The 21062-nt window shown below is 53.3% G+C and overlaps 2 protein-coding genes and 1 long non-coding RNA gene across 3 annotated transcripts in view; 1 reads left to right on the top strand and 2 right to left on the bottom strand.

The window, feature by feature from the left end:
* Window positions 1-232: 232 nt before the first annotated feature.
* LOC119096371 (uncharacterized) lies at window positions 233-1931 on the bottom strand. Its single transcript, XR_005094061.1, has 2 exons — window positions 1838-1931; window positions 233-1401 (listed from the first exon to the last, which is right to left on the bottom strand). It is a non-coding gene; the product is annotated as an uncharacterized LOC119096371 (long non-coding RNA).
* A 156-nt stretch (window positions 1932-2087) lies between these two features.
* LOC119097468 (transcriptional repressor CTCF-like) lies at window positions 2088-12941 on the bottom strand (the record flags this gene model as incomplete). Its single annotated transcript, XM_037220499.1, has 13 exons — window positions 12896-12941; window positions 9383-9478; window positions 8980-9131; window positions 8500-8658; window positions 7131-7223; window positions 6606-6724; window positions 5503-5672; window positions 4836-4972; window positions 4278-4428; window positions 3761-3912; window positions 3107-3469; window positions 2508-2666; window positions 2088-2132 (listed from the first exon to the last, which is right to left on the bottom strand). Coding segments are annotated over exons 2-13 (1785 nt in total), but the record flags the coding sequence as incomplete, so codon positions are not given.
* Window positions 12942-13296: 355 nt separating this feature from the next.
* The window catches only part of LOC119097467 (RNA-binding protein 12), a 28377-nt gene continuing 20611 nt past the window's right edge, over window positions 13297-21062 (top strand). The window contains exons 1-2 of the mRNA XM_037220498.1: window positions 13297-13503; window positions 19245-19488. Of these exons, the coding sequence (XP_037076393.1) occupies window positions 19346-19488 (143 nt within the window). The 5' untranslated portion in view covers window positions 13297-13503; window positions 19245-19345. The remainder of the gene's footprint in view (window positions 13504-19244; window positions 19489-21062) is intronic.

Here is a 21062-nt window from a genome sequence, read left to right as displayed (position 1 = left end):
GTCGAAAGCGCATGTTACGAAAAAGCCGTCCTTAATCGGCCATGTAGCCTGCAATCTATTAATTTTTTAACTCGGCGACTTCGCCCCCCAATAGTGAAGTTGCTGCGATTCAGCGTGAAAATGTTCTCAACCGAGACGCCTCCCCGCATCCGTGAGGCAATCTACTAACCACGTCCTCCCCCTTCACCCCTACAAGACCACTGTTCAAAACGCAGCCAGTAACACAGACACGTACATGGATAGATCTACGGTGTATCACCACCACATGACACAAATACAGACATTGGGTCCGGATAACACGAATCTTGAATCCAAAACGCGACACCGAGAACTGGACCCCACACGGGCCGGCGGAAGGTCCCCGTCCGGCCACTGCGCCGGTCCGGTCCGGGCCACGGGGCGTTTCCAGCCCCGGCAGTGACGCCGGCATCAGTCGGCTCCCCGTCAGCGCGGCGCCGAGCTGCAGAGATCGCCACACACGCCGGCCAGAGGCGCTGCACCAGCGGCCGCCGCCGCACCAGCTCCACGCGGCAAGAGAAGAGACCACGCCACCGAGACGCGCGCCCGGCAGCGGGCTCGCACCAGGCGGCGGCGCCACTCGACACACGCAGCGAATGCCGCCGGGCCCCGCGAGCGCCAGTCGCTGCTGACGCTCGCGCCGCGTCACGGACCCGCCAACCACCGACAAACCCTCCGTACAAAACCAGCGACCACGGCGGCTCCTGCATACCCTGGTGCTGCGGCAGCATTCCAACTCTCGGCATCACCTAAATATAAGTTACAAAGGTCATCGACGTGCATCGGGTCACGGCCACCAAACGCCGTCGTCGCTCAGCCTGCTGATGTGCGGCCGGGCGTCCAGTCCGGTGTGCGTTACGAGCGTCTCGGTACGGAACGGCCCACACGGCGTCGCCCAAGGACAGATCAAGCGTGCACCCGGACAAGCACGACACACGCTCGGCTCGATGCGATATTGCCGCATCCGGGCAGTGAACAGCCACACACAATACTGCGCGACCGGCCCGAGCCGTACGCCACCGCCTGGCTGCGGCAGGCTCCACCACACCGCTTCCGCCCCGTCATGCTGCAGTGTAGTGGCGGGCAGCGACCGCCACCGATGGCCGAGCGGGGCCTTCAGAGCCGCGGCGGTCGTGATCAGGCGCCGGCGCCGCCACCCGCAGGTCAGGCGAGAGGCTTCGGCGGGCGATGGACACCCCGCCCACGAGCCGACGCGCACGCGCGCTGCGGTCCGACGGCGCCCACCCCGCTGGCGGAGCGGTGGCGCCTCCATAGTCACTGTCCGCCCGAGACCGTCTCGTCAGAGAGGTGACGGGTCGCCTACATCATATCGACGGCCTCCTTCTTGCCGGTCGCCATGAAGTCCACCTCGTCCTCCTCGTCCTGCAGCAGTGAGGCGCGGCGTCAGCAGGGACGGGCGCGGGCTCATGCAAGGTCACGCGCCACCACTCTGGGCACGGAAAAGACGACACGACGGCGGTGCGGGTCGGCGGAGGAGCTGCAGTCGGTGAGGACGCCATACGTGACAACAATCGGCAGGTATGGTGTGGAACTATGGATGTTTTGTACATTCTAGAAATCACGCTAAAATCTAGAAATATCCTCGCAATAATGAAGACGCACCGCCCCGAGTCTGGAATCCACCTGGACCTGCACAGCTGTCCTTAATGAGACAGCTGACCTGAGCTTGGTGAGTTGTTCACCGGCACCTGGTCCGGGCATCTGCATCCAAAATTTCTAGGACCCCATTACATAGTCCACTCTATGTTCAAGCCTCTCCGCCGGTCCAAGGTGAACGCTGCAGCACCGGCCGACTCACATCGAAGCCGAAGCAGTTCTGCATGTCCTGCTTGCTCTTCTGGACGGCGTGGTCGTCGACGCGGCGGCGGCCGCCGGGCGTGCCGGGCCGGCGGGGGCGGCTCCTCGGCGCCGCCGGCCGCCGGCAGCTGCAGGCCCGCCGGCAGGCCGTCCGCCAGGTTCACCTCGGCCGAGAGCGCGCCGGCGTCGATGGCGGCGGCCGGCGCGGCGGCCGACAGCATGTCGATGCCGGCGCCCGACTGGCCCAGCGCCGAGTCCGGCACCACGGCCACCGTCTGCTCCTCGCCGTTGGCGTCCTGCCGGCGGCGGCGGCGGCGGCGGCTGTGACGCGGCGACAACCGCGGCTCCGGCGCCCGCCGCCGCATAACGGCTACAGTAATCATCAGCGCTGCGCGACGGCCCTATTGATGCGGCTCACCCGGTGATGACCACAGCGCTCACCCAGTGATGATCACAGCAACGTTCGACGGGCCCAGCAACGCCGCGCACGCACATTGTCGTTACAGCACACCAATCCCATTTGGCAGGCTATCACACGCGGCGTGACCTGAGCCTGTTCCCAAAGGAGTGCGCGGCACACGCTCCCACTCCCCCCCCCCCCCCCCCCCCCCCCCCCCCCCCCCCCCGACAGCTGGCCGGTCGTCGCCCTGGCTCCGGTGCCCGCTGCTAACCTGCAGGTGGATGACCTCCAGCACCACGTACTGCTGGCCGTCCTGGCCTTGCACGGCCACCATCTTCTCGCGACTCTGCAGGTCCTGATTCTCGGCCATGCCGGCGCCCAGGTCCTCGTCGGACTCCTCGTACATCGGCATCTGGCGCGAGTCCAGCATCTGCGCGGTGGCCGGCGGCCGGCGGCATCAACGGGGGCGCACGACCGACAGGGCGGCGGACAGGCGGTGATCGGTCGGACGAGACGTCACGGACGGCGACGAACAGCCGGACCCGGACCCGTCTGATGTCCAATGTGTCTGACCTCCGTCGCCATGCAATGCCACGGCGACGCGACTCCACCGCGAGCGTCAGCGTCGGCGGGCCAGAAGTCGTACAACGGTCAGTCAGCTGAGAGCGATCGCGGCACAGACAGCGCTCCGCAACGCTGGTATGCACGGGGCACTTGCTTGTCTTTGCAAGCGTTAATCACAGTCTGACAGACACAAACCAAGAACCACCTGCCTCACGAACGGCAGATGACGGCCCCTCCCCCTCCCCCCCCCCCCCCCCCCCCCCTAAACCGCGCCGGCGCCCGCCGCCGCCGCCGCCCGGCACGTACCGAAACCTTGGTCTCGCGGCCGAGCTTGAGTGCCAGCTGCTTCTCGGCGGCACTGGCCTCCGGGTCGTGGATGGCCAGGTGGCGGATCAGGTTGCCCTTGTGGCGGAAGGCGCGGCCGCACTCGGGACACTCGTGCGTCTTCTCGCGCGGCTGCGGCGGGATGTAGCTCGGGTTGTGGTACAGGTTGACGTGCCGCTTAAGCAGCTGCTTCTGGCGGAACGACTGGTTGCAGTGCTGGCACACGAACGGCTTCTGGTCCGTGTGGATGAGCATGTGAGACTCCAGGTGGCGCTGCGAGATGGACGTGTACGGGCACAGGTCGCACTTGAAGCACTTCTCACCCTCGTGTGTCTTGCTGTGTAGCTGAAAAGCGACAACAGGCGATCAACGCACAGAGCTAAACACAGGGCCATCGCGACAAGACTGCGCCGCAGGGGCTCTCGTGGCGAGAACAGTCCCCAGGGCCCCAGCACAGCTGATCCACGCGAGGCCCATGGCATTCCGCCCAGGTCAGTCCGTCCCCATCGGCAGATCAGCCCGAGACACCAACCAATGACCGTCTGGAGCCGGTCTCCGCCGACACAAACACAAACCCACACCGGACACCCCCGTCAAGACTGGCAGCGTGCAGCGTCGCCGCCCGGGCCGTCGCACCTTGAACGAGTAGCGATCGGGGAAGCTCTTGCCGCAGCGTTTGCACTTGATGGGCCGGTCGGAGGTGTGCAGCTTCTGGACGTGGATGCGCAGATCCGTCTTGCGGCCGCACGTGGTCGGACACAGCTCGCAGTGGTAGATGGGCTTGTCACCTGCGACACGGAGATGCGGGTGACGCGGGCATCTCGCGGCGGTCAGAAGGCCACAGCGGCGGTGCAGACCGACGAGTGCTACGTCCTGCCACACCGTCGCCACAAAGGACAGAGCGCAGCTTAACATAAAACGTCAACACTTTCCAGCACGAGTACAGTAAACGTACTCGCAAGCCCTCCCACCCAGGGGCATATCTCCATGGGAATGTGATATAACGAAATAGGAGATAACCGCCAGGCCTGCGTTGGCGACCATGGTCCGCTGCTTTTGCCGCATGTATTGTGTGATATACAGCGTCCCAGTCTACATGGGCCGACGCATTATAGCGTCCGAGACGCCGAGGCCTGCGCGGCCGGGCACCCACCGGAGTGGATCATGCGGTGCGCCTTGAGCGAGTTGCTCTGCGTGAAGCGGGAGCCGCAGATGTCGCACTCGTACGGCTTCTCGCCCGTGTGGATGCGCAGGTGTCGCTTCAGCTTGAACGTGTCCGGCGAGGCGTATGTGCAGTGCGGACACTGGCGAGGCGAAGGTCACGCCGCGTCAGAGCCGGCCCTCCCGCCGCGGCGGGGGCGGACCCCCGGCCGCCGGACACGGCCCGCTCACCCCGCCGCGCCGGCCGACCGGCTCAGCCCGGCCAGATCAGGCCGTCCCAGCTGGATCCGAGGACCAGCCGGGCTTCACAGGTACTTCACGTCTTGTTCGTACTCTGGCCATGGAATCGCACCACGGAGAAACTAGACTCCTGAGCGACACGCTCTCCATGTTTGTGAGCGGGCTCCCCAGCCCTGCACAATCCTCTCCAAGAACCCCCGTCGAGCTCCGGCAGACAGCCTCCCCTCCCCCCCCCGACCGAAATCCTCTGACAGGCAGCCACCCCTGGCGCCGACATTAATCCGCCGCGGCCGCCGCTGCCACCGCGTACCTGGTAGGGCCGCTCGCCGGTGTGGGAGCGCATGTGGCGGCGCAGCTTGCTCAGCTCGACGCTCGAATACTCGCACTCGGTGCAGTTATGCGGCTTCTCCTTGGTGTGGATGTAGCGCACGTGGCGCACCAGCTCGCCTGTCGGCGGCGGCGGCGGCGCGGTCAGGCGGCCGACCCGCCCGGTTACACAGACAGCACCGTCGCAGCCCGCCAAGCGGCCAGCACGGCGCTGGACCCATACGAGCCGAACGAACATGGGAGACTCCCGATTGCACCAAGCCAGCTATTGCACACGGCCAAAGACAGTTGAGACAAGGAGACAAAGACCAATGGGCAGTTAGGAACGTAAAATTTCAACTGCCTAAATATATTCAGGCAATTTTCGTTTGCACACGCAACTTCAACAAGTGCTTGCTTGTGAGCGAGGGTACGTGCCAATGTGCTACGAAAAACAAGAACACAACACAGCTGCGATCTACGAACATAGGACTAAGCGCGCGGGTGGCAGGCAATACCAATTTTGGCCCGCCCACCGACTGACAAACCGCGCCCCTTTCCGATATCCGCAATTCATCTGCTCTGATTTGTCCCTTCCACCAGCTTGAGCAAGGAACCAGGGCGACGTCCCAGCCACCACGACACCGCTGCTCGGGGGGCGACACACCCACCTGAGGTGGTGAAGTTGGCGTCGCAGAACTTGCAGCAGTGAGGCTTGGTGCCGGTGTGCGTGTTGACGTGGTTCTGCAGCGAGGCTAGCGTCTTGAAGCCGCGCTCGCAGACGGAGCACTTGTGCGGCCGCTCCTCCGAGTGCGACTTCATGTGGCGCGACAGCAGGTACCTGGCGGCAGAGGCACGGCCCGTCACGGGACGAGCGGACACGCCCCGTCCCAGCCGCGGCCCGGACGAGCGGGCACGCCTCGTCCCAGCCGCGACCCGGACGAGCGGACACGCCCCGTCCCAGCCGCGGGCCCGGACGAGCGGACACGCCTCGTCCCAGCCGCGACCCGGACGAGCGGACACGCCCCGTCCCAGCCGCGGCCCGGACGAGCGGACACGCCTCGTCCCAGCCGCGACCCGGACGAGCGGGCACGCCCCGTCCCAGCCGCGGCCCGGACGAGCGGACACGCCTCGTCCCAGCCGCGGGCCCGGACGAGCGGACACGCCTCGTCCCAGCTGCGGGCCCGGACGAGCGGACACGCCTCGACCCATCCGCGGCCCGGACGAGCGGGCGCGCCTCGACCCATCCGCGGCCCGGACGAGCGGACACGCCTCGTCCCAGCTGCGGGCCCGGACGAGCGGACACGCCTCGACCCATCCGCGGCCCGGACGAGCGGGCGCGCCTCGACCCATCCGCGGCCCGGACGAGCGGACACGCCTCGTCCCAGCCGCGGCTCGGACCCCGACCATTTGGCGGCAGCGTGTGGGGTGCTCTGATAACTGGGAAGAAATCGGATAGGGAAATAAAGACGCAGTTTTCAAAAATCGGCAGCATCCTGAGAGACCCTGCAATGCCTTCGACATCTACGCAGACGCTTATCTCAGCAATGAGGGATGATCCTTTGATAAATAAAAACCAATGTAAAGCTTACTTCCAATGCCTCATCCATTTTCAGGTGTGTAACATATATTTTTATTACGATTAGACCAATCTCAACCCACATGTTAAATAACACCGATTATGAAAACAAGCATGACACGCATTTCCGTGGCATCAGCATCATAAACACATAGCCAGTGCCGTCGAGGGCACCGGGACAGCGGGTGGACTGACCTCTTGGGGCTGGTGTAGTTGCAGTAGCTGCACATGTGCGCCTGGGACACCGTCTGCGAGGACTTGCGGGTGACGATGCGGGACAGCTTCCGCTTGTCCTCCTCGTCGCCCGACTCCTCCTGCCGGCGGCCGCCAAAGCTGGCGCTCAGCTCCCGGCGGCACACCGCGCGAGACCGGTCCTGCGTCTCTGCTGGACCGGACCCGCTACACGGCAGCTCACCCCGCTCCGCAGGCGGGGCGCGTCCACACGCACACGCACGCGCAAGCACACGCACGCACACGCACACGCATACATCAACGAATGACGTATTATATTTCTGAATCATGAATTACGAACATTACGGAATTAAGCCGTAGCCTAACGCATCTAAACCAGTAAGACATATCAGCATACACCTGGTCTAAATTCAGGCTAAACAATTTATCAGGATGATCGCCTGCCGTTTGGATCGTAACGTTCGGTCGGCTAGCAGACCGACCAATAGAGCGGACGCCGTCGGCTCGGGCGGCCGCAAGGCGTCTCACCTCCTCGGCCTGCTCGTCACCCTCGTCGAAGTCGTACACGCCGATGGTCTGGTCGTCGTCCTCCTCTTGCTTCTGGCCCTCCTCGGCGTCGGGCTGCCGGCGGCGGTGGCGGCTCGTCAGACGGACGGCGGTCACGGCGCGTCACTAGGCACCGCCTCAGACCGGCGCATCAGCCCTACAGCGGGGCTGGCACCGACCGCCCACCAAACGTGGCGACTCTCGCAAACACGTGGTGGCTGACGTGTGGAAAGAGCGACTTCGTGCGCACCTCCGGACGCGGTCACGCGCCCCGGAGCGGTGCGACCCTTGACCCGGCTGCCCCCGGCCGTCGCTCAAGGTCACCCCTGCGTGGGTCACGTGCGTCGCGACTCGGTCGGGCGAGCGTTTCCGCTGTTACCGTTCGCGTCGCACACCGCTGCGCTGGCTGATCGCCTTAAGCTCCGCACGTCTTTGCAGTGGAGCTGTTTTTCGAAAAGGTTGAGCTCGACAACAGCAGTCAGTATTGAATGATACAAGCACTTATGTTCCGTAATGTGAACCTTGGCCGCAATCGTCTGCACGCCCAAGTCGGACGGCGTCCCGTTCCCCCGAATCCGTTCAAAATAACTTGTGTCACTTTTGCACTCCATATCTTGGCTGCGCCGGTCTCAGGGAAATCGAAAATAGGCATGATGTGCAGCTTAACTTGCGCGAAATGTCTTGTAGTCCCCGTAGGCGTAATCACCAATGGGTGTTCGAATGCTATGGACCCCTCCATGACTGTACGGCTTTGTGTTAGAATGTGCGGGGCAATTATGAAGCCAAGCCAGCCGCTGAACTGTGAGTATGCAGCCACGAAATAGGTGCTTTGCTCTCTCCCAAACAGTCTGCCCGACAAAACTGTGCCCAAACTTAAAGCCGCCTCGCAGTTCGTTGGATGACAATCATATATTAATAATAATCATCAAGACGACCGTTAAGCTTTCTCACGAACTGGTGACAGCCATTAAACAGAAGAGGAAAGGAAGAATTGAGGCTACATCATTTGCAGCGTTCACCGAATCTCCACCGCAAGCAAGGAATTTCATCCTCAGTAAGTTAACCGAAGTACACTACAAACAACTGCCGGCGATGTCCCCCCCAAAATGGAAGACGCAAAGACGGGACAGGATTTCTCTGAGGCTCCATTCCTAGTTTCTGGCTCTCGGACGCCTTAAACCCAAACGCCATATTAGATTTCGAAAGACTCCTCATTGAAGGTCAGGCCCAGTTTCTGCAGTCACCATACCCACTTCCTCCGCGTGGCTCCAGAAGCCGGCCCCACACCCGCCAAGCCGTTCTGAACACCTGCCGCGCCTGTGCGCCCGTTACCCGACGCCAGCGCACCCACCTGCACGATGAGGACGTAGCTGACTTCGTCCGAGTTGGCGTCCGAGGGCACGATGGTGACCGTCTGGTAGTTGCCGGCGCCGGCCACGGCCTGCGCGCCGGCCAGCTGCACCACGCCCGGGTCGCCGGCGGCGCTCACCGCCGTCGAGGAGCGCACCCGCTGTCGGCAGAGGCGCGAGCAGCCGTCAGCACCGCCGGCGGCCGGGTGGGGCGGCACGGCTGGCGGCGGACCGCCCTCGCCAGCCGGCGGACAGCGGTGCTCCCCTCCGCTGTGGCGATGATGGGCCAGAAAACCACTCCGAAGCGATGGGCTCCGGTGACGAGACCAACTCGAAGACAAGCAACACGACTACCGCACATGGCGGGTGGTAGGGTGGTCTCCATTGGACCTGCCCACCCGCGACAGGGGCTCTCTCTCAGAGGACTGCGGCCGAGCCTGGCGCACCCCTGCCACGGTCACGCGCGGCGACGGCCTGCTCACCTTCGAGCGGCGCAGGTTAGTCTCCGGCTGCTGCTGCTGCTGTTGCTGTTGCTGTTGTTGTTGCTGCTGTTGCTGCTGTTGCGGCGCCTCCCTGATGAAGTACTGGCCAGACTGGTCCATGTACACCTGGCCCACTTCGCCTCCGCCGCCGGCTGCTCGTGCACACGGTCTCCAGTCAGCGATCCCCGTCCACAGCGCGTCCATCTCATCCGAACGCGGGCCGGAGCGTGACACGCTCGCCCAGTACACAGCAGCGGCATTGCGACACGAACGCTGCCTGGGACGACCTGCAAGGTGTGGATGAACGTGCGCAGAAAACGACGCCACTTCCAGGCGGCACATGGCGCACGCACAACCGCACGTGGAACTGACTGCGTGGTACGACCCAAGAGCAAAGACGCACCTGGGTCATTGGTGTTGGTTTGGAGATCCTTTTGAAAGTTGTCCAGGTAGTTCTGGATGTCGGTCATGCTTTCTTGCCCTTCCATCACTGGTGCCCCTGAAAAAGTCAGACATTACCGATGAATTCGGCACAATATCGATGCGGTACCCATACAACCCTACTGTTGGCATGAAATAGACAGTGCTATGCAAAGGCAACGCACAAAAAGCCATTTATATTTAACTCCTTCATACATCGCAGATTCTTTATCCCATTTTTCATCTTTACACACCCAAGACGAGCTTAATGAAAAGGCTAGGTGCAAATTCAAATTTGGTATTTCGTCTGGTTGGATACGATACAGCAATACAATGCAAGGTTATTGTGACGACTTCTGTCATGAAACAAGCACCACGAGAAACCGAGGGGCAGTGGCCAATTCTTCCAGTTACAGAAGCAGAAAGCTGAGGCATCTCCTCCTAAATTTATCGGGACATTGTTTGTCCTACACAACACAAAAAAACGAGACTGGAAGACGTTTCCATGGCAGGCCTAACCCTTGCCGTTTTACGGCGGCACAGTACAATCAATGCAACGCAAGGCGGAAGCAAGTGTGTCGATCACTGAAGGTACGCAGACGTGGAGACGCTATACCTAGCCATGCAGCTGTTTAAGATACGACACAGTCGTCCAATCCAGCCGGCATTACACGCATACCAGCAAGACTCCGCGCAGAGTGCATTCCTCAACACATAGTTACTGGCTGGGTGCCAGCTTCTAAAGGGAATGTTCCGCATTTGAAGATAATGAAGCAAGCATCAGATAAGATGAAATAGGCGCACTTATCATCATTGGTATATTTTTTAAAAGAAAAAGGCTGCTCTAGACAAACAACCCCTCTGTTTAGTAACTGTGTCCGTAAATGCATCATAACTTGATTACGTCACCGTACCTTACACAACATTGATTGAGTCAATTGAGGGCCACTATATCTGGAAATCGTGTCACGAACGCCAGATATGAGCAATTCGAGCATTGTATTTTGGTCGGCCCTGATCGACGCATGGCCAACGGAATAGCAGGATTTGAATGGCGTTATGGTGGCGTCATGGATGCTTAGCTGGCTTTGAAACGTCTCCCCCAAGTAAGTCCGCACATCGCGTAGCTCAGAAACTAGAAGGGTTTGTCGTGAGAGTTTGTCGTTGCTGTGAACTGCACCGAATGATCTTCAAGACGGCTATTGCAGCTCAAAACCTTACGCAAATATGGCGCACTCCCTTTAACGGAGCGGCAGTTGCGGCGTGAGCCGCACCGTATCAACATCCAAGGCGAGGCGTTGACAACAGAGGGTCCGCGGTTTATAATACGCTCGCGCAACACAAAAAAAAAACGCTGGGGGACTCACAGTGCGGATATTTACATTGTGCACTACAAACGGAAGCAGAATTGTGGACAAATCAAATAGGCGGTACGAGTGGGCCCATTAAAACTTCGTCGAGACACGTACAGCATTTGGAAACTATAATCTCCTGCATTCGGTGCCATTCTTTACGCAAACCGTCTAATCTATACAGCGACGGTTGTGCACATTTTTGGCTTCGACATGTAACTACGGAAGGCCAGAAGAGTTCTTCATAGACTGCAGTGCAGATGCCGAGCTTTACGACTAATCCATGGTTCGGATAAGACGGGATCGGAATTGTCCCGAAACGCCAAGCTTGCGAAATAATTTGATCAAAAGAGCTGTGAACCTAAATGGATTAGACCATGCTGAGAAGTTGCATGCCAAGCGACGAAGAAGCAATTATACGCACAAAACAACGTGTGGCATGTGGATAAAATGAGCCGAAATATGATCTGGTGAAACTTCTGTGAAATACTCGCATTCTGATGGATTGTTCCGGATCAGATTATGATCGGTAACCAAATTGCGGCCGGATTGACTCAAGATGGCGGGATTTATTGGCCTGCATCACAGGAACATGCCCATTAAGAGCTCTAGAAGCGCAAAAGCCGTCGTAGTGGCGCGTTTGGTGCATCAGCGTGGCGCGCGAGATTTAAAGCATAACGTTATGGCGCGGTGAGCCGAACACGAGCGGGTCCAGGATTCTGCCTACGTGAGGACAATGCAATTTTCGGGGCTTGACACAGCGATGGGGCGCAAAAAGGTCCCACAGCCCCTTGCCCATATGTTATCCTTGGAATTTTATTCGCCGAAACTCGGATAACGGATGAAGGTAAATCCATTCCGTGCATTTTATCCTGTTGAGGCATCTGGGGTACGCAAAGTTCTTGAGGTTTCGAAATATTTCCGGGATCCAGGTAAATACTGCGAAGCTCCGGGGCTTTTCCGGCGTCACAGGGGTCCCTCATATGTACGGAATCCTTCGCTTTTCCGTGGGACCCTCAGGTCCCTAAGAAAAACCAACGCACGGCCTATCCCTAAGCATTGGGAATAAAAGCCTACGAAGTCGGTGGTCACTTTCGTTACCATTTTCTTCCCGTACTTCCGCATTCGAAGCCTCTCGCCCGCGCAAGGTCGCGTCTCATATCGCCGTCTTCTGCCCCCAATGTTGAGGGACCTTGGCGCGTACTTGCATAAATCAGCGCGTTCGATCGGTGCCGCAGCGCTGCAGCGCCGGATGCCGCGGCGGAGATGGAAGCTGGCGGCTGCCGCTCAGTGCGATCGCCGCCAGGCACAGATCCGATCCGAACGCTGACAAAATTATAAGTTTTAAGCGCAAATGTCATCGCTTTAAATCAGTTGCCTCACGGCAGAAGTGCCAGCTGGGGAAATTACCGACCAGCTTATTACAATTCAATTTTAATCGGTTTCCTAACCCGATGCGCATCTTGAGTGACAGGGAATAATACCAATGAAGGTCTTATAACAAACAAGTGTTTCAAAGTTCTTCTGAAGCCCCAAACATTATCAGGTAGGCATCAGCTAGGTGTTAAAAAAATCCAACCGGCCCAGCAAGCTTTTGGGGGTTCCCCCACGAGGATTTCCCGGACTTCCCGTCATCATAGCAGCCACTGACTACCATTTAACACCAAGGTCCAAATGATGAAGACGCCCCACTGTGCCTAGCTCAGAGGCCGTCTCTGTTATCTCGGCGTAACGGCTTCCCAGGGAAAGGATCAGGACATGATACTCAGTCCGACGCAACGAATGGACCAGGCAGAGCTGTATGCATCATGTGTGCATTGCGTCAGACTTTGGCCCGTAACGAAAGTGACGCTGGACAATAGATCAAAACATGCATTTTTATCCAGCGGCGACGACACGCGTCCACACCGCCCCAAATTCAGTGTAAGCGCCCTCTTTGACAATACCTTCAGGCTCACCTTCATGATTTTCTCACCATTGGCGCTAGCGTAGGGAGTTGTGAGCGACCTCTGTGGGGAATTTTGCAACGATACGCCTTGGGGAGCGCGCGATCGTCTCCTCCTCGGGAGAGCATGCGTGGGAGTCGGTGGAGACAAAGCTGGAGATCATGAAACGGCAACAATATGCCCCAAACATTGACTTACCAGGGTGCTGTCCGCATCCAACGAAGAATTGGCGACACAAAATGGCGATAGCGAGCGTGAAAATATGATAGTGCTGTCGGTGAATATGAGTTGCCTAAAACATCAGCACATGAGCACATTCAACACATGTTGCGTCGGGGTCTTCATACAAATTTCCAGCGCATTTCACATTTATTTATTTTTGTATAAAAAATAAGATAGGTGGTACCAGACATCACGCGGATGTTGGGAAACATTCCTCTCATTACCATATACAACCTTCCTAAGAAGCAATTTTACCAAATGAATTGGTTTTCTGATTTATTTTATGTTTTTGGTATTTCAAACGCAGAAATTAAGATGCTACCAAGTCTGGAATCGAAATTGCAAACCAACACTAAACTCCGCCATTTTCGCTTCCCCGTTAAGCGTCGCGGGGGATGCGTCAGTGTTTGTGTGGGATAGTTGCCGATTTTCGGGATACGTTTTCATGTACTTTGCCATTTGATGCAGTCTAAAGGTCGCTTAAATAGTTGATCGTCTCCAGAAAATAGTATTGGTTGATCTCATCGCGTGCACAATACGTACTGAACCGTCCTGGAATCGGGACGCATGGTCTGCTGCGTTAGGTATGCACTGGAGCTTTCCTATGATTATTGCTTATTGACTGCGATTCGTGTGAGCGGAATGGTTGCCATATGTATGCATTAATTATTAACTCTGAGTCTTTCTTTGAATAATTGTTCCTCTGCACATGCAAGCCCGAGATGTTTCTTTGCCAGTGATATGGGCAGTTCATCCATGAATTGTTATTTCGTTTACCATTTTTCAGTCCCTCCCTTATTTGCGCCCTGTTAGTGCAGCTGAAAATTACCTTCCCTGGATAATGCTGGCTTGTCCTCAAAGAAGTCATTCCAGGTACAAAAGCTCAACATTGTCAGGTAGTCTGCCAAATGTAGTGTGCCATTCAGTGAGTTATATTGGAGCTGGTCTTCTGTGTCTTGTGTATTTTCCCATTGATTTGATTTACACCTACTGCCTATGTATTTCACCCATACTATTGGGATTTTATTGGACTCCTCTGAACCAGGGTGGGAAATTTAGTTTTTTTGGCGGGTGGCGGAGTACAAAAATTTTTGTGGTCGGAGTACAGACATGCCTGCAAGCAGAGGTCTGTCTAATGTGGAATGAGTGTCTGCACAATGGGCCTTGCTTGGAGTACATCACATGCTGCCTTTAATGGGTCAACATTTTCCCAATGTTTTTCTGGCAAAAATTAGTGTCAGCATGCAATTTTGCATTTCAGTGGAACAGAGCACTTCTTGTGAGTGAGGGTGCCACACTGATCCCATCCATATCCCTGTAGTGCTGCTAGTCACCTATTCATGCAAAGATTGGTTAATGGTACATGTTAATAAGAAATATACAGTTAGAGAGGTTAATAACAAAACTTTATACATATGCATTCACAGGTGCATCATACAGAGCTCAGTTACTTATCATTTCCTATCTACATGCAAACTTACACAATATCAAAATGATAAATCAGGTGCATCCTCTGCTTACTGACAAACCGAATTGCGGACAACCACTGTGCATCACACCCTGGTTTTTTAATGAGTCTTAGGCAGCTGCAACTGACTATGAAAGCCTTATGTATGTGATATCACTAACATGTTGTCCTTTTGGCCTTTACATAATTAATATAAGCATACCAAAAGTGTTCCTCTTCCTATCCTTCTCTTTCTGCTCTTCTCCTCTTTCAGTTCCTCACCTTCTCTTTCTGTCACTCTTCTCCTTCCACTCCTCCACTTCTGCTCCTCCTCTCTTCCTGCACCTCCTGTTATCCCTCTCCTCTTCTCCAAGTTCCCTATGATCCTATCTAGGGACAATTTTAATAGTGTCACTGCAAGACCTTATGCCTGACAGCAAGGAACATGGCAGCATTGCCACCTGTCAGGTTACAGCAATTATAACCACAGGCTGAAAAGAGGCCAGCCTTATATTTGATCCCACATGGGAAACCCAAGCCTAGCATTAATGTTGTATATATATATATATATATATATATATATATATATATATATATATATATATATATATATATATATCTTAGTACCTACATACCTACCCACCATGCTGTAGGTAGAGCAGGTTATACCAAGGTGATTCTGCACCAGCACACCAGCAAGGTGATTCTGCACTGCAGTGGTAAACATTTATAGATCAGTCCCCCAGTATTTATTTACCTTTTTTGGAATGACTTAATAGCATTCCAAAACTAAATCCCAAGTAATTTTAGAAGTGTGGATGCACGCTGTGTGAAAATGGAATACAACGAATTCCACTTTGCCTCACTGAATACCTCAAACTCGCAGCTACAATGCACATAATCCCAAGCAGCTTCACTCACCCTCTGCCCTCCTGACTCCCACCACATCAAGACAAACAACCAAACCATGCACAGGAGTTCTGGCGCATTCACAGACATTGTGATGGCATTATAGCACTCGTCAATGGGCCAACCAACTACAAGTACCACGGGTGGGTCCTGAAATGACAGGCTGTGATGAATAGTCTAAGGAAAGCCATTTATGCTGTTGCACCAACACAAATTGTTAAGTTTGTGGTAGAAAAATCATAGAGCTTTACAGTCATGCATTTCAAGTTGCTATTTTCCACCTACAAATATATCTTATCTTCTGGGGGCGCAAGACAATGCCGAGATAATGCAGTACCTGTACTACAAATCTATAGATATTTCTCATTCTAAGGCATATCATGCCATTTCAACACCCTCTGAGGAGGGCCCGTATCTGGGCGATACCAAGACATGTAAATTTTTCAATTAAATTTGGATAACTTTGCTAAAAACAAGTAAGATACCCTCGAATCTTCAAAGACCGGCATTTACCAATTTCTGAAAAAGTGGTTGATGTACTATCATTTATACAATAGTAGCAAGTTTTGGAATGCCGCATGCCATAAACTCCCATTTTGGGAATGTAATTCCCGATGACATTTAAGAACCCAAAAGAAGCCGTTACCACCAAAAGTGCCACCCACAAACGTGATATTTGGGTGCCATTTAATGTCATGATTCTATCTCAAAAGTGCCAATATGTGGTGTGTTTGAATGCTACGATTTTGTGTTGAATTGCAAGTTGGATGGTGATTGGTGGCTGGTATGGCAGGAGCAGGAATGAAACAAGTGCTTTGAAAAGGATGTGCAATGCTGCAATCTTTGGAATTTTCCCACCAAACTGTTTGCAAGATGCGCGTCCTTTGGTAAAATCGCTAAAATGTTATCTTAATATGAGGTAAGTTAAGGGCATAGTTGGCATGCTGGACTTCTTGCTCGGCGAGTCTTTGAATGACCTAGTTGAAAAAGATGTGCCATCAATGATTTTGGTGCTGCTAGTGGTTTTCTGTTCGAACAAATATTGTTGTAGGTGTCTGTTGCGACGCGGACCTTCACAGCTCGAAAATGCACTCGTCAGTTGCAGGAGGCTGGGCTGCCGTTGGTTTCGGGTACGGGAGGCGATGGGCTCGTGGCGTGGTGGGAGCCAGAGCCGTGATATGTTTGTGCGTTTCTTGAAAGGTATCGGTAGGTGTGTGCGTCGTGGAGAATGCGGTCTTACTCACTCAGGTGCGCCATATATTTTCCCCACAGGTAGTGACATGCGAGGTATGTGGCAGCGGTAGGTACTTAAAACAAGCACATATATTTCAGTTTATTTCATTCCCACAGAAGTAAATCACATGAGTTGTCATCATCATTCAGGAGTTGCATAGACTTGTACAAGTGCATCTAACCCATGTAATACAATGATGAAGGACATTGACATGAATGCCCTGGATTGGCCAGCTCCTGCAGGATTGCAGATGCTTGTTTCCATTTCGTGGTGCTCCATATGTTTTTGGTCCCTGGAAATCAAATAAAAGTTATAACTCACTTTATGAAAGCAAAGTTCATGAACCCTCCTGGCTATCAAGAAAGCAAAGCTGTCTGCCTTGGTACTTATACTCAGGCTCATACATTTGCAGTGGTGTCTGCTTTGTGGGGTGACTGCAGCATTTGTCTGGAGTACAAAAACTGTCATTCTTACCAGTCAAGAGCCCTGGAGTACAAAATTTCCTGGTGCCACATCCACCAGAAAATGGAGGTTTTTCCCACACTGCTTGGACATCAGTGCTAAACATGGGACATACATGCACCAAGCTCAGGGCAGGCCAGCTTGTATTGATTTTTTAAAATTACCAACTTAAAATGAGTGTTGCAAACTCCTAAAGAATTTCTGGTAGCAGAGTACAAATTTTCCAAGTGCTGTGGGCCATTACACTGTTACTTAGCTCATCATTGGGAGACTGCTGTACAATGGGTGATGATCAACAGAATAGCTACATTTCATATGTAACAATTCATGTAAAAGCACTTCAAATGAAAGAAAATGTCAGTACTCACATGACACACTGGAACAACACAATCTCAAACTCCATCACGTGAAACACATGTACACATATATGAGTGGGCAGTCTGTGGAAAAGGCATGCTATGGCATAGATCTAGGCTGATCATTTTATGTGGTTCTCCCAAAAGCACCAACAGGTAACTGACTCAGGGACATAGTTTCACAAAACATGTTTGGGGTTGAGCAGGGTTTAAATCACGGGCAAAGAATGCAAACAAATATGCTACAGATGGCCACCTACTCACGCTCCACCATGATCGCGCTTCTCACGCTGACATGGTCATGCTACTCATGCTCTACCCGGTATTGCCACAGCCACCTAGCTTTGGAGATGGCATAAGCACAGCAAAACCCTCATGCCCCCCCCCCCCTTCCAACTACCGTACTTGAATCGAGGCCCCATGCGTCCCAGCCGAACAATGGAGACAGGCAGCACTCTCAACTGATATACATGGATAGTGCAAGTACAGATGCCTGCCAAAAGGGATGAGTGTCAGTCACTCCGCTGACTGCAGCGGATGATAGAAGTCATTGAAGGGTTTTGATGTGCTTCAACTGATAACATCACAAAATATGATATATGTATATATATATATATATATATATATATATATATATATATATATATATAGGATTTTTACAGAATGTGAAGGTGAAATGTGTTGTACAGTTTTTCTTGATTTTTCTGCATGAACATCACAGTTCCATGAAATGTTGGCTGTCTTTCCACTGAAATTGATAGTTACTGTGCACCAATGTGGGACTCCAGAATTATGGCTTGCATTTCCTGAAATTGTTGCAGGGATGCTGCTCCTAAGCTGAGCTTTTTTGGTGTATCATGGTTTTCCAGTGTGGTATGCTTTGGTTTGCATCATGTCCCTAGTCAGGCTTAAAGATATTAACATTTTGCCTGATATGTTTAGTGAAGCAGCAATGCTTTCATCACATGTACACTGTAAGTTCAGTGCATGGTTTGTGCTAACTTCATTCCACGCACCAATGTTTCAAGGAATTACACTTTTGTGAAGGTAATTTGGTGGGAGATATTTTGATGAGAGAATGCTGCAAAAATATTTCACCCTTAATTTGCTTTAAATTAAGGACAATTTGGCCTGATCTTGGTCCAGGGAGAGCAGTGTTCATCAATGATGCACATACATCTGGCACAACATATTTTTTGAGACCAGTTCCTACTTTGTAAGATCTTTTTGCCTCCCAGTAGTTACAGTATTTCATGGATATTGACAGGTATTTAGAGGTGTTCTGCACAACAATGATTACACTTTCCAAACCTGTAGACTGCAGATACTGTGTATAGGTACCTGCAGAGGCTTGGCATTTCAGCCAGCTGAAACAAGTTTTTGCTGCTCTCTGGTTGTTACTGGTTAAAACCAGCAGAAATTAACAGAAACTCAGTAATCTGTAATATCCCTCTTCTGACACAATTTATCACAAGGTATTTGCAATGTTTTCCATTAAATAAAAAAAACAGGAACAACAACTTTATAGAATAATCTGATTGAAATATGTGATTAACCTTCTGAGATGGTGTTGGTACTGATAAGGATCTGAACCTGTGTCCTAAAACTGCTGAACATAAGTATAGCCATTGAATATCAGAACTGTTGTGGTGGAAGTACCCCAAATTATCCACCTTGGTATATGAAAGCTGCAGCAGTGGACTTCTATCTGGTCCAGTGTGATGAAAGGCAGACTAGAAAATTGGAAGGGAGCTTGCAGGTCAAGTAGTCCGATGATCTGTGAGTCCAGTTTTGTAAGCAACCTGATTTGCATTACTGATTATAATCACAACTTGCATTGTTTTTGTTTTCAAATTTGATCATAATTGTACTGCTGTTTGATGCTGGAAACTGACATGGTTTCTGTTTCTGTTTCAGTGCATGGTGATCGGCGGTGCTGGTGAGAAGAGGAGTGGCCTGACCCGATCGGCGATCTCCACGTAGCTCCCGACGCCAGCGTTGTCCCATTCTCTGCGAACATGAGCGTAATCATAAGGCTGCAGAATCTACCGTGGTCGGCCAACTCGGCCGACATTCGACAGTTCTTCCGGGGGCTGTCCATACCAGACGGAGGGGTCCACATTGTGGGCGGCGAACAAGGAGATGCTTTTATAGCATTTAGGTAAAAGTCATTCATTGATTATTACTGTGTGACTTCTTGTGACATTCACTGATGATGCTAACGATCCTTTTCCAGGCTAACCCGCGTGTCATGTTGGTGACTATGAAGCGCGTGCTAAGGAGCCCCCAGTCAGAATCAGTGGTGAAGTCACTTCAGTTACAGCCATCCAACGCAAACTGGAAAACACTTACCAATTGGTGGCTGGAAAGGGCCTGTATGATATTTCATAATATCCATGCCTCTCATATAAACCATAAATGTAGTGCATAGCAGCTATTCTTTGCCCTTTTTGCAAATATTTGAAGACGTGATATTGATATGTCTCAGATTAGCTCTTATGTTTGTCAGTCACGACACCACACACAATTCTGCATAGCGTATTTTTTTAGAGATCTGCAGCAGATAACCGCCTTCAAATAGAAAGAACGACATGACAGTACATGCTATCATATCCTTTCATCAGGCGGTCATGGTTCAAGGTAATTGTATGCATTTCTTAAGTCATTAACATATATCAAGAACGTCTCACGAAGCTCGACAGTAAATGCCAATTCCTGCTAAAAATTATTATTTGATTATATTTTTTTAAATGATTGTATTTTTTATTTAATATTAAATTTTATTATTTGTTGAAATAAAAAAATCCGTGTGGCATCTTAACGTACAACCGGAGCAGGAGAGCGTTGTACGGGCCGTGGTGGGTGCGCCCCCGCCGGCTGGTGGCACGCGCTCCTGTGTGCGGGGCCTGGGAGACTGTGCTCTGGGCTCGGTGTGCCTTCCGTCTGACGATGGTGGCGATGCCATTGTTTCAGTAGTAAGTTCTCAACGTGTCGCTTTTGCCTCCAGTTGGAATGATAAGGTGGACTCTGGTGTTGTTGGCTCCTATCAGGCACAAAATATTAGGGACGTTCCTAGACGAGGGGCGCTGACATGGCTGGGGGTCATTCTGCCGGAAATATCGGGCTACAGACTCAGAAGACGGGCACGGCTATCAATCAGTGCAGCTGTGCCTATTTTGCCGATGTCTGGCTTGCTAAGATATACGCGTGTATTTCTTGCCGGGTACGCTGCCGCCACGTACCTTTCAGTGGCAATTGGTGACTCAGTAGTAGATGATGGCCGGTCAGCTCCAGAACGAGTGGGGGCTTCGATCTGCAGCTGGGAGGGGTACAGGACCCCCGTGGTTTTGGGTCTGATAATGATACAATCACTGCAATATTGACGAACAAGGAGACTAAGAAGACGTGTGCGGCAGGTCTGACAGCGTATGTGGCAATGGGTTGGGCAGGACACAGCAGCCAAGCCAAGTCAGAAAAGGAAACGCGCTGCCTGAAGGATTATTGAAAGCAGTATACAGGCATCCGTCCCTCTTATCCTCTATCTCGCTTCATCCTGCATCCTCGCGACACCCCGCTTGTCCGGGGCAGGCTTCATGCGTCAGCCACGAGTGGGCCGAGAGCCCCGTGGGAAGTGGACCCCGACCGGGTACCCAGCGCGCACGCGCTGGTTAAAGCCCGGCGGTTGGCCCCCCAGGCGCAAGCCAGTCTGCTCCACCTTTAACCATTTTCCTTCAT

The sequence above is a fragment of the Pollicipes pollicipes genome, unplaced genomic scaffold (genome assembly GCF_011947565.3).
Source record: "Pollicipes pollicipes isolate AB1234 unplaced genomic scaffold, Ppol_2.1 Scaffold_4295;HRSCAF=5057_pilon_pilon_pilon, whole genome shotgun sequence".
NCBI lineage: Eukaryota > Metazoa > Arthropoda > Thecostraca > Pollicipedomorpha > Pollicipedidae > Pollicipes > Pollicipes pollicipes.
Note: the sequence above shows the minus strand (reverse complement) of the source record. Positions and strands in the feature narration are given on the sequence as shown.